Raw genomic sequence first — 15000 nt, forward strand, 5'->3', positions numbered from 1 at the left:
TTCACCACGACTGTCATGGTTTAGTGCTTAGATTTTCGACACAACTGGAGGTATGCCCGGTTTTCATATGAGAAAGATTTGTACTTCGCACGTGTGTTCCAAACATTATTCCTGCTCGAAGGTTGGCACTTTACAAACATATTAACCAGCATTTGACCTCGTGAATTATCATAGTTTGGTTCGCAGGTTTGTGACACAACTCAGCTGGATTATGCATATGAAAAGAAACAACAATTGTTTCATTTGTGTTGCACGTGACTCACAGTGTATTGCTGCTTAACGGCAGAAACACACGCATGCTTGTACTCATTAATATTTTGTTTCAGATATATTATACTCATCCGGAGTTATGACCATGTTATATCACACAAATTACATAGTAAACTTGTGTCAGAAATTATTTAAAAAATTGAAAACTGTACAAACAAATCAATCGGCGTTTTTTGTAAAGATTTTTCCGACCTGGGAGGAGTTTTCAAAATTAACGGAATATCGAGGCATTGGCGTCTTACGGACACATGTTTTAATAAATATTTCGTTTTACAAATCATAACATGCTATAAAGTAAATAATATTTATAAATTATTAACAACAAATGTTTGGTGGATAATGTTAACGTATTTGTAAGTGATAAATATGTGGCATCAAAATTAAATTTAGAATAACATCAGCGTGATGTCACGATAACAAACACACTATCTTCCAAAATAACGTCATATAATGTAAGTATATAAAACTACATATAAAACTGCAATCAAAAAAAAATCTTATGAAATTGAATTGTTTAGCGAGTCTGGTCAATTGCAATTTAGTTATTGAAAAAATAAACACAACCCTTCAAGCTCCATATAATCAGTTTCGTTAGAAAGAACGTAGCCGATAATGATTATAAGAATATAAATTTTATGTTTGACAAATATTTAATACAATATTGCAAGAATACCGAATGGCCAGGTCACTTTCAGTTACACAAAACGAGTACATAATGTTCATATTAGCACCATTTCGATGCATATATTCACTTTACGTAACCATAAGTTTATATATTTTCCATTTTATATGTAGTATTAACGTTTTAGTATCTAGGTTTCCAAAATATATATATGTTTGAAGATTTACTATACACAAATATGTTTCATGCTTACTGTAAATGTAATGAATAAGGAAAATTAGACTCAGAAATAGCACAACTAATTTATTTCCTCGGTATATTGCTCGGTATATCTGTATCATCTCATGTACTTCAAATATTTAGTGAGTTGTTACTGTTATAAAATCGTTCTAGAAAACCCACAATTATGTGTGTGTAAATATGCGAAAATATAGCCGTCTGTTAGTGACTTGTGGAGGAAAAGGAAGCGATGCACTCAGTAAATTTATACAAGAACATTATTTTGTTTAGTTGTTTAGGTTATTAATGGTAGTTAAACCAAGGTTATTGTATGTTCGGGCATTCGTTCAAACCAACAAAATAAACAATTAATGAAACGTGAAACGGTTCGCATAAAACAAATACAATATTATATTGGATTTCCAATAATAACGGCCCAATGCTCTTTAAGAAACTAGTCATGCATTAATTATTAAACGACAAACAGCGTTTTATCTCGTATAACATGTCAAAGATCGAAGGTTGAAGTTATAATTAAAATTTTCAATATTTATGTTTGTATTGTAACCAATGACTCTCAATATTCAAATATATATTATGCTCAAAACGAGTCGTCTGAACTATTATATCAATTATTATTTTTATGAAAGGATAACACGCATTAACCTGAATCAATATTTCATAATTGACGAAATTCTAATCCACAAGTTAAGCATATCATAACGCAATTATGTATCGATGAGGCCAAAATATGCTTGAAGTTTATATAGTTAGATGTAAAAGTCATATAACAATTTGTCAACTTAATAGTATTAACCGTACTATAGTGTTAAATATATATTTTGATGACGGGTCTTATTTGCGTTAATGTTTTGAGTGTTGAAAATTGAAAAAAAAAATCTGGTTTCAAATTAAAGGACCTGACACGACAATTGCGCAAATAGTTACTTAATTATAATTCCGATTATAATGTGTATAAGCATAATTCAGCCATTCTGATGATGTTTCATAATTTTATTTTAGATAACATATTTGAATACAAAAGCATGGTATTCTTTGATAGAGAGTTCTAGTTCATTTTACCTATTGAAATATTTTTTATATAGAAGACAGATTTCAAATTGAAATTGGACAAAAGAATAATTCGAGGTTTGTTGCTTCCACTAAACTTGGTATATAATGTTATCAACTCAAAAGAATGAAGCAGTTAAATCAATGTGTATGTCAAAAGACTACTAAATATGAAAATAGAGCTGTCATTGTTGTTTCCCATTGAAACATTGATTTTAATGACATTAATACAATTGAGATCAGATAAGCGACATTCCTGAAGTTTCTTCAATCGGTAAATAAAAACAGATGTAATGTCTATTAGAAGCATAAGTCATAAACATGGCAAATTGGTTGCGTATGAATGATCTTAACTCGTTAGTCATGACTTAGTTGGGTCAAAATCAAAATTGGAAAAACACATGGTTACGTCCAAAAGCAAATCAATCTCGATTTGCTTGCATATAGATGCAAGAATCTGCATCTATTAAAATATTGAAACATAATTTTTTTAATTTCCTTCTTGATAGATCAAATATACTTTCAAATTAATGTACATAAATTATGATAAATGCATTATCGTTGTTAAGTTTTTTCTTATGAGGAATAATACTATGTATACTTTTTTTCTTACAGTGAGAATGGCAGTCAACATATTACTGACAAACAGTTTGATATATATTTGTGGATAGTAATTTTGTATAAACACGTGACCTCTTTGTAACGAGATTGTGTTTGGTTGGTTGAAAATTGAAGTATAAAACATGGTAATTGCGTTATCAACATGGTTTCATACCAATAAATGCAGTAATCCAGCGGTCACTATCTTGACAATAATGACACTGACTTCAACTTATGTTCTCATTTATGTTAACCTTATACCAAACACTACCTTTCGTTCTATCGTACAAACAAGAACAAAAATGTAAGAATATGATGTAACGCATAGTTATCCTTAATTGTTTTACCACGTGGTGGCAGCGGCGGCGCTGGTGGCGGCGACGCCGGCGGTGGAAATATACTATTTCATAAAGCTGTTTTTAAAATATTTACAATTAGCTGTACAGCCGATTGCATTACTGCCGTATGTTCACGCACCGAAACAAATACACTTGTGAATCAGAACATTCATGAAAAAATAACAGTTTCCTTATATGGTCATATAAAGCGTCACAAATGTTGTTTTTGAAAATAAAGAGTATTTCAATTTAAAATGTTCTAACAATACAATTAACTCACGCACATTTGTCCTACTGGCAACCCTTAAATATACATTTTAATTTGCTGACTACAATCGAAGACTAACAAGAAATGGTGATTTTATAGTAAGACCTTAAATCACGAAACAAGTCCAAACCAAAAATCTTCGGAAGGTAATTTTAGTGTTACAAATAATAGTTGTAAACAAAACTCACTCTCAAAAGAATTATTATTTCTTCATCTGCAATTGTACATGTAGAAGCATAGTATTCACTTACAATGTGTGTACATAATTTTCCCTCAATTTTCAATAAACAGCGACAGCAAAATTAATTATAAGACACGTATTTGGTGATGCAATTACAATTCAGAGGAAGCTGTCAATATTCCAAATGCAGCCCCTTTGCCTGGACCTTTTAACGTTTTGATAAATTGACAAAATTAAAATAAATGTTTCAGATTCGCAAATTTTGGTTGTAGTTTATTATTGTGTGAAATCAGTAATACTGATTTCATGTACCAAGTTCTTAATTATCTATGATATGCATCTTTTGACGATTTAAAAACCTGGACATTATAAAGCGTTGTTACGCGAAACGATTGAATAATATGGAGAGTTATGATATATTTTGTGACACTACGAGGATTGCTTATATAAAGTATAAAATACAACTTTCAAAGTATGGCACGGATGGCTGAGTGGTCTGAGCATAAGACTGTTTCTCCTGGGGTCAGTGTTTCGAGCCCAGTTAAGGGTTACTTCTTTTTTCTTGCTTTAATTTTATTCTTGTTTTTTTTTAATGGAAGCTTTTGAGATCTAATGTTTACATCTATGAATATAAAGCAGTTAATGACAAACATTAATACATGCCAAAATCTGGTAAAATTTCACTTTAAGTGGCCTATGGGGCGCTTCCGATACACGGTGTGTTGTGATTTCTGCATTAATCGACGAACACAGTGCACCGGGTCCGATGTTGTTGGATACAAGAATTGTTTACAAATCCTTATGTTACTACGTAACGTTTAGTTGAGAGGCGACATTAAATGAAATACAAGACGGTGAACTAACTTCTGTGTGAATAGACAACACAATTTTATATTAGGGGAAATGACTCTTGATTAGGTTCGGAACAACAGTTCATTAAATGTTTGAAGCTATAATTCTCATTTGTTCTAAAAAAAATATTCTTTTACATGAATTAAATTACAATGAAACAAACTGCACCACTGTTTGTTTATATTAATTCGTGACGATAACCTTTAAACATGAGCATAATTGTGGTCCATTTCAATTAAAATTGGGTAAAAGGTTGAAGTTTACGTAACATTTGGGGACTTTGTTAAAGTTTGAGTTGAATTTGCACAAGATAATTAATCTATGCTTGTGGCATGATGTGTAAGTTTAGGGAGCAGTAGCATAATCAGTTATTTCTACAAATGGTCATCCCAAACTATTAAAACCAAGAATCTTGCCAGCAAATGTTCTTGAATGTTGAAGTACAGTGTTGATGTCATATGTCGCGATGATGTTTTCATAACTTCATATACTGAAACCAACGTTTGTAGGAAAGCCATACCATCATAGGTTTGTGATCATGGTATTTCTAAACCAAAACAAATTTATAAGATAACGTAAACAATAATTCAGATATCAGGTGAACACAATTTAAGTCTTAAGATAACAGATTTTCTGAATCATTAAACCCCTCTTACTTCACAAAGTGTTCTAATTTTGTGAGTTATGTATTTGTACGAGGACCACGTTTAGAAATCCGAAATGAAATTGAGGTTATACATGTTAAGATAGGTGGTATCAGTATTATCAAATTGAATATATTTATCGTAGGTCAATGTTTAAATACATTGTCTTTTTTTGAAATTTGTGAAGTAAGTTTATGTCTAATATGATATGCTCATGTTCTAACTAAATACATGTTTTACATGTATTTACAATATATCTTATTTTAGTAATATCAATAAGTTGCGTGTGGCATTCTGTTGCTTTGCAGATACGGACTGTGTACAATCGTTTGTCAAGTGTTTATGTCCCGAGTTTGATAAATGTAATGTGTATAATTGATATAAACGACAGTCGATTCCAATCTTGTTGTTGTTACTTTTTCGTTCGTCGAAAACCACAAGTAGTTTTTTTTTCAGTTTACTCGATTTGATTCACGTAGATTTATACATTAAATTACTGAGCTTTAAAGAATTAAACTTCCTGCAATTATATTCATATAGTTATCTACTGGTGATTCGTTTTATAATATGCACCACCTATTTCATAATCAGTTCGGTCTTATGAGTCAAAATATTGATTTCCATTCAGGATTTAGTGTTAACACCTACATTTTAAACCGCTTATTCCTCCATTTCAATTTAAACAAATGCAACCCGGCTAAACTACGCTTATAATTAAGCGATTTATAAATAATGGTAAGATTAAAGCACGGCTAAACATAATGAAACAAATGTAGACAATGTTAGCTTCTATTGGAAAACATGATTTAAGATACTATTTTCCCGTTTTATTTCTACATAAAACTTGTACAAACTTGCAAGGGAAAACTTTGTATTTACTGCATCAGAATGTATTTCACATACCATGTATTATTCCAAAGACTGAAATAGGTAAAATCGAGACAGGTATCTTAATACGTATCAGGAAAGTTTAACAAAGCTCAATATTAGGAGAGTTTAACAAAACGTATGCTGCCTTGTATTTCAGAAGTTAAGATGGATCGCTCCACCTCCTGGTACTGGTTAATTACCGACTCTTATTTCAGTGAATTATTACTGGCTGACACTGGATGAATTGCGTAACGACCCAAATCACATTTTAAGCAACTCTCTAACAAGCATTAACCGTGGGTTACTCCGTTCCATAATTTACCATGTTGTATATTATATTGATCTAATTCAGAAACTTTTACCCTTTTCATAAAGGTTAAATGTATTAAAAACTGTTAAAGATATGCTATTAATCTTCCAAAACCCAATTAAATTCGCTATTCAATAACTTACATCTACTGCACGTGAGTATTCGGATTACAAAAAAGACCCTCAATAGACCGTAATGGTTAAATTAATGCAAGTAAGAACAAATCGATAAAATGTGCGTTGGATTCGACGCACCGTACGATTGTCCAATTAACTAAAACAGCTTTATTTTTAATGCGACAGCAGTGTACAGTTTCCCATCAACCGATTATAATTTCACAGAAGAGCTAGTTTTAATTTATTTTAGTGATGGCTTCTTTCTTTATAACATAGAATGTTAAGTCCTGGTTTAACTGTTAATACTAACAAATGGTTTCATGTTCATGTTTTGTTAATTTCTGAAACGGCTATTTCATTTTCACTCTCTGATTCTGCATTTTAACAATGTGTTTGCGCAGTTATTTCGTTCGGCGGCCACTGAAATATAGAATGATTTCGCTGCATGCAAATTGGCATTAGGATTTTGTGGTGTAAAGCATATTAAAGCATACAACGCACATGAGCTGGAACAAAATATTTCTGATCCTTTAATCCGTCTGGGTTTTGTATAGGCTGCTAAAACTGGTTGAAGTTGTTCTACTTAAAATGTTTCCTTAGTTTGTTGACATTCAGCCTCCGATTAATAAAGCTAACCGAATGACAGAACTGGTTAAAATACTACATACTCTGACCCTTGTTTTAAGCAATTAGTGACAGTTGGAATTACACATTCGCTCAAGTCATGTGTAGATTGTAACAAACACAATGCAAGGACAGACACTTGGTAGGATGATTGTATGGAGAGGATACGATTGGCTATATGTTAAGCTTTGAACATGTCTCGTAGAGATATTCAAATCATAGGTAAAAGACATATGTTTTTATATTGTGCTCTTAGCTCGCCTCTGATAATATCGAAACTGAAATAAAAATATTGATATTTCGCTCGCACGCACAAATAGCTTTGACATGTATTGAAGTTTGTCATTATGCTAAATATATTGATAAAAATAAACATTGTATCTAAAAATCTCCAGCAAAAAGTAACCCTTAACTGTGCTCAAACCACTGACCTCAGGAGTAAAAGTCCATCGCTTACACCACTCGTTCATCCGTGCTCAACCACTGAGTGGTGTATTTTGTACTTAATAAAGCAATCCTGGTAGTATCGCAAAATATGACGACAACAATTGAGCTTTCCAAATTATTCAATCGTTTCCCGTTGCAATCCTTTATACTTTTCAGGTGTTTAAATCGTCAAAAGATGCATTTAATGAATAGTTTAGGGTATTGTAAATGTTAAGTTTCACTGTTTCATGACAAATATCATAACTACAAAGAAAATTTGTGAAAAAAAGGAAAATTCTGACGATTTACCAAAACGTGAAAAATCCGCTTTTACATCATATCAGGATTTATTTCGACATACATGAATACTTAGAAGACTGAATAATTTATTGTAGTTAATGCATTTTAAACAAAGAAAGAAACGACATATCAGAAATGCATTTAACTTATAAGAATTCAAGCTTCTGACAACGTCTGTAAATTAAACGGACCATAAAATCTTTAATTTTCTTATCGGCTGTCAATACGAGGTCGTACAAGTACCAATTGTTGTTGGATATCAATCCAACATTTTACTTTGCAGAAAATTCTCTGGCAACCTAGTATATTATTCTTACCGTGAAAACAATGATCAAAACATTAATACTTTTCTATTCGTAACACGTTGAAATTGAGGTGCGCATTGAAGTCGCTTAGTATACGACCAAATGACTTTTTTAATGCCAATTAAATCGCAAATGGGAGCTCTTAAGCTATACTAAGTAGACATTAGAAATAAGTATAATCCTAAGATCTTATTTTTTAAAGGCAGCTGTATACATCATGTATGCCTATTAGCATTTATTTTTAAACATGACGCGTTTACTATTACTACACTCTCCGTTCATGTCCTCGCACGAATAACTCAAACGAGCTTGTCAAAATCGGTTCAATGCAGAACGTGTATTTATAAATTATCAATTGAAACCGCAATATCTAGTGAGTAAGAGGATCGGCACTGTGGGTAGTCGTCTGTATTGGTTGGCCTTAAACTCCAAGAAATAAATCATTCAAATGGTTGGTCTCTGTGCTAGTGTATAGTCAACCTACAGAGGAGAAACAACACAATCGCTAAAATCAAACTTACATGGACAATATATCAAATAACATTTTATTTGCGGTAAGATAATATAATTGATGAATATGTTTTCCGTATTGCACGTGGTACTGCAGTGTATCTTAACAATCGGACTCGCCATTGGTCATAGCGGTTCGGACGTCAATGACGTAATTCAGCTATTATTTACGACACAAAATTACAACATGAAAATCCGACCTCTGAAAGATCAACTGATGGTGATGGATATACATGTGGATTTCAATCTTAACAGTAAGTACATTGTACCTGATTGAAAGTACATATCATTAACTTGGTACTAATAATTCTTATTATAGTAATAATATAACTATAAAAATAATAATTATGTACATGTCCATAATTGACAATCCCAGAAATAGATAATTCCCGGATTAACGCCCCAGTATATTCGCATGAGCCGAAGATACGATACTGAACAAAAAAAACAGGGAAGCGATACGATTTATCTTTGAATATTAAAATAGTTTCTGTTGTCGATCTGATCATCAAATAATAGTTCGTTGTTTAATAATTATGATTAACAGAAACACGGTTCATCTACATTCTTTTAAGAGTAATACAACTCAGCATGAAAGAGGTATTGATTGCCATTTTACATGTTATTTGAAGGTGACGCATGATATCGTAATTGCGGCATCTATACGTGTACACCCATGATGTGGTACGGGCATACCCATTAATGCTTTTAATCAACAATTGGGACATTGTCTCCTTTTGAGCGAATGCGTTTGTGCCTCTATTGCAGAAGTTTCTTTAAGACCATTATCTTACTTAAATTAAAAATCCGTATTTCGTAAAAAAATAACACGAACTTGTTTCGTGATTTTATTGTTTGTATCGTAAATTGTAACTTTATTACCAAAATTCAATAACGACATGTTTGGGGAATGTAGAGAGCATCATTAGTGCTATTTTAGTTTAAAATTTAACAAAGACATGTTTGTGAAATGTAAAGAACATCATTATAGCTATTTAAGTTTGTTTCAGGCTATGGACTCTGATATTACTTGTAAAAGGTTATTTAAATGATAAAAAAAGAGTTATAAGAAGCAGCTGATATCTACTGGTGATTCGTTTTTTGAATATGAATCACCTATTTCATAAACCGTTCTGTTTTATGAGTTAAAATATTAAACATATATGTAGTGAACATGATTCCTTTTTTGTACATATTGAACTTTAATGATGATCGACTTAGATATTGAGTAAGATCTATTGAAATATCTTTTTCAAGATAAATAGATTGATAAAAGGATGGGCCTAAGCAAGTATGTTGCTTTTGAATGTATACTGATTATTTTTACTTTTTGTCAGTCAGGATTAAATATTTGCACTTACATTTTAAACCGGTCATTTATCCATTTAAATTAAACCAAATGCACAACGGTTAAACACACTTACAATTTAACTGTTAATAAATTATGGTACTAAGATGAAAGCACGGCTAATCATAATAAAAGAAATGAAGGCAATGTTAGCATCTTTTGGACAACATGTTCGAAGATACAATTATCCCGTTTTATTTCTACATAAAACGTTTACAAACTTGTAAGAAAAAACAGTGTATTTACTGCATCAGAATGTATTTCACATACCGTGTATCATGTCAAAGACTGAAATAGTTAAAATCGAAAAAGGTATCTTAATACGTGTCATATCAGGAAAGTTTAACAAAACTCAATATAAGAACAGTTTAACAAAACATATGCTGCCTTGTTTTTCAGAAGTTTAGATGGATCGCCCACCCCCTGGTATTGGTTAATTACCGTAACTTATTTCAGGGAATGATTAGTGAACACTGGTTAAAACTGGATGTATTGCGTAACGACCACATTAACATTTTAAGCAACTCTCTAACAAGCATCAATCGTGGGTTACTCCGTTCCATCATTTACCATGTTTTATATTATATTGATCTAATTCAGAAACCCTTTACCCTTGTCTTGCATGTTAAATGTATTAAAAACTGATAACGATGTGCTATCAATTTTCCAAAAACTAATTAAAATCGCTATTTAATAACTTACATCTACCGTACGTTAGTATTCTGATAACAAAGAAGACCCGCAATAGAACGTAATGGTTAAATTATTGCAAGTAAGAACAAGTCGATAACCGTATGATTGTCAAATAAAACTAGTATAGCTTTATTTTGAATGATATGTACTTTTCAATAAAATAAGCGTGACATCTTACACAGTTGTGCTTTGAATATCTGCGGTACTTTTAAAATAATTTAAAATCCCAGAATTCGTTTCCGGCTAAAGATGTTTGTATAAACTTGAGAATAATAAATAAAAGATATTCATAAAATACTCACATTTAGTCTCAACTATAAACATACTTTGAATATAAAAAGGTGTGCCTCTACCTGAAATCTTACAGAGTTTCGCTAATAACTATTTTTGGACCAGTTTTAATTTAAATAAAAAAAACTTCATTTCGTCAATAGATTTTTATACAACCTTTCAAATGACACTTAAATGGAAATTTCCATAACATGTTAGTAAAAAAAGATATTTACTATTCAATAAAAACAGTATTGAATCTAACAATTTTTCTTAATGAGCATCTCCGAAACTAAATAGGTAAGACATTTTTTTAAGAAATTCTACAGGTTTCAACAAAGGCATCTACTTTTCAATCAAACTGTCTACATCGGCCTTAAATCTTTCAAAGTTTCGCAATTAATATCTCCGGCACTTTTTGACGCTAAACTCACTAAGACTGTGACTTAAGATATTGATATAACCTGTACAATTATCATTGAATAATAACGTTCGATAAAGAAAAAAAATAGCACAAGGCATTACTAAAGGTTTCTTTTAAAAAAAACTCACTCAGATTTTAGCATTATGTGTTGTCACTGAATATTTTTACAGAGACACATATTTTATAAATGATCTACGGTGTATAATTTGTATTTAATTAATAAATATAGAAACTTTGTTTCATGTTTCACTGGTTTTCAATCTTACTGTGCGAATTCATAAAATAATGTTTATTGGAAAGAAGTGGGTGTACACTACGATTACGCTGTAATCTGCCAAATGCTTTAGTACCGTAAAGGCAGCGGGTCACGTGATAGCTGATATGGCGGGGGTCAATTTATCGATTGTGGGATTGTCTATATATCACTCGTTCAAAAACAAAACAGAATTTATGTTCAATGTATTGTTTCTACTCAAACATAGTGTAATTTTATATCATAACCTTACGAACAATTAGACGTGAACAAAGCTTTGTTTTAACACATTATGCTGTAAACGATGCATAGATATTTATCGTAAAATCTTCAAAGATGTTCGAACTTCACATAAATGTTATCATGATATTTCTTTTAGAGAAATAAAGCAAATGGTTGGTCTTATATTTGTATAAGGTGATGATACACTGTTGCTAACAAATCGCCTATAAATCGACATCGAATGGTATGCTGTTTCAGTTCATAGAAAACAATTGCTAAGTACATTTGTTTAATCATTTTTTTTATTATTCTCTTCAACACTGGTATCGTCACTCAATGTATTTACTATATTCAGCAATTGCTGAATTTCCATCATCATCGTCCTCAGTATTCGTACAAAACATCGTCAGTATAATCGGGTTCAAAATTGACGTTCGCCACGTCATCCCAAAAGTTTTAAAATTCAACGAAATAAATATCATCATAATTTAAGACATACGCGGTATTGACATCATCATGATAAATATCATCACAATCCTAATAATCTCCATCTTCCAATCCTCCTCAACCTCAACGTCATCATCTTCAGCAGCAGCTGAAGCAGCATGGATCTTCAATTCGTGTTTAAACGGCACTTTCAACTTGATATTTACTTTAAGTTAATTTTTTATTAAGACAATCAAAACGGAAATGCAGAAGCAAACAATAACAATATTCATTACAGCTATACCTTATAAAATCAACACTAACGCTTCAACTGATGTTGCTACTTTGTCTAAATGTCGCCAATTCTACTAATAGGCACATATATTATATTAAAATTGTTTCGTTTGGACAGGATGGAATATTTTTTCAAGGGTGATTCGGTCAATTATCGTATTGTGTTCAATGCTTTATAAAAAAAATTACAAACACATGAGCACATTCATCCATTATGGAAATCCCTTAGGTAGTGGTTGTTCTAAAACGTCATGCTTTAAAAGTACGCCTAAACCGTAATTATAACAACTTGATGAATACTAAAAATATATATAATTAGAAACAGGATGTGACCCATGTATGTAAAGAACAAAATCGTGTTTCTTTCCAGTTTGCAATGTGGAGATCCTGATTAGGAAACCTTTTATTTTTTAAATAACTTACATCACCACTTAAAGTAACGTGCAAATGATATTTTACAAATTATCGTTATATATTTATATAAAAAATGCGAAGATTAAATTCGTACAAAATTAACACTCCTTATTTATACAAAAACGTAATTCAGTTATGTATCATCAATTGAGATCGATTCAATAACACCATAAAGAGTTTGTAACGCATTTCGTCGAAAAGATGAGCTATGCTTATCGTACGCTGTTCATTTCAAAATTCTTAATGATCAAGAAGTGAAAAATTACAATTTTCGTCCCCAATGTCGATGAATTAATATATGAAAAGATAATATTTAAATATTTATAAATATCACCAATATGTCGTATTAGTATACATTTATTTCCTTCTTTCAAAGTTAATAACATGTGTGAACCCGATATAAATAGATTAAACACTAACGGACATTCATTAAAATGGTATTTTGAATTACAACTTTTATTTGTATTAGGTATAATCGAGTTTGACGAAGCGAACGGGGCGTTGAAAACAGCCGGTTACCTCGTGTTATCCTGGACTGACGAATATCTTCAATGGGACAGCACGGATTTTAACGGAACTGAAAGTATTTTTCTTGTAAGTTTTTGTTATGATTACATGTGTTGTTTTAAGTCACGAATTTTCAAACGAAACGAAATTAATATGTTTTGCATAATAACTCAGGATACTTTATTCGTTTTCATTCTACATCTCTCATGCACATTTACACATCTATTCAATGTATAACCATCAAAATGAAATAGAAGCATTCTACCATTCTTACAAATTATCCATCACGCGTTTTCCTATCTATGCAGGACACACGTAAATAAACACAGGCATTCATCATACAGTTACAACCACACTACATTCTATTACAAGCTCACTTAATACCGTGCCAAATATAATAAGCGCATATCTTATTATGTATTCCCTCGTCATTTCATAAACAAATATATCAACGATCAGCAGGAGACGGTCGAAACGTTCTATACCAAATTGCGATTCAACATGGATGTTATCAATATTTTTTCTTACAGCCGCAGGACAACATCTGGAAGCCGGACATTTCACTCAAGAATTCCGTTAATTCCTTCACCAGTATGGGATCACCTCACCTAAATGTCTTTGTTACAAGTAGCGGTGAAGTATCTTGGTATCCTTATCAGGTATGATCTATTGTTAATCTGTTGATGGGATCGAAGGTCAGATTAACATCATTTAAAATACATAGGATTGTGTGTGGAGTTGTTTTACATAGCACGTACTACATGTATATACATGATTCGTTGTACATTAATATATAATCCTCTGTGAAATAAAGTACGAGGTCAGATAGACTTTCACGCCTTTACTTTGTTACATATTGCCAATAATATTTAGTGATAACAATCTTTAAAAAAGTTTGTTCTACAAATCTCACGATGCCCATTGCAGGTCCTTCAGTCCACATGTGACGTAGACATCCAGTACTTTCCATTTGACGCCCAAACGTGTAGTTTGGTGTTAACCGCTTGGAGTTATTACAAGTCGGAAGTGACCCTCTATCAAAACTCGGAGAGTATCTATTTGGACGAATACACTCCAAACAGCATGTGGGACATCCAATCAACAGCTGCAAGGTGAATCCTCTATAAATTGGTCCATGTAAATGCTTGTATTTTGGTATAGCTCATTTTTCAAAACTAGTATAATAATCTTAACAACAAAGTGACAAGAAAATGCTTACAAAACCATAGTATTAACTTTTTTATAATGATAACTTGCTGAATCAACAGCATCAATGTTGTATGACTAGTTCATTTATCAATACCCTTTCAGCATTAAAAGCACACGTCAAGCAAAACAAGGTAGCAGCAGAATAAAACTAACATGCCAGCTTTGTTACATAATGTATTATAATACTCCTAATATGTTTTGTAGTGCTATATCACGTTTAAAAGGCATTGTTAGGTGACGTGCGCTGTAATCCGCAAGCGTTCACAATATTATTCATTGGTGCTGTTCGATGTTAGTTGAAATCATATTTTACAAAGCTATAGAGTACAGTCATTTAGACATGTGATCTAGTAAAATCATCACCGTGTTTTATACTGATGAGACTTTTTTTGTATCCCGAACTTGCTACCTTTT

General features: G+C 31.8%; 1 protein-coding gene across 1 annotated transcript in view; it reads left to right on the plus strand.

The window, feature by feature from the left end:
* LOC127840716 (acetylcholine receptor subunit alpha-like) overlaps window positions 1-15000 on the plus strand; it is a 21148-nt gene that overhangs the window by 5273 nt on the left and 875 nt on the right. The window contains exons 4-6 of the mRNA XM_052369131.1: window positions 13340-13464; window positions 13908-14036; window positions 14305-14489. Of these exons, the coding sequence (XP_052225091.1) occupies window positions 13340-13464; window positions 13908-14036; window positions 14305-14489 (439 nt within the window). The remainder of the gene's footprint in view (window positions 1-13339; window positions 13465-13907; window positions 14037-14304; window positions 14490-15000) is intronic.

Source organism: Dreissena polymorpha, chromosome 8 (genome assembly GCF_020536995.1).
Source record: "Dreissena polymorpha isolate Duluth1 chromosome 8, UMN_Dpol_1.0, whole genome shotgun sequence".
NCBI classification, from domain to species: domain Eukaryota; kingdom Metazoa; phylum Mollusca; class Bivalvia; order Myida; family Dreissenidae; genus Dreissena; species Dreissena polymorpha.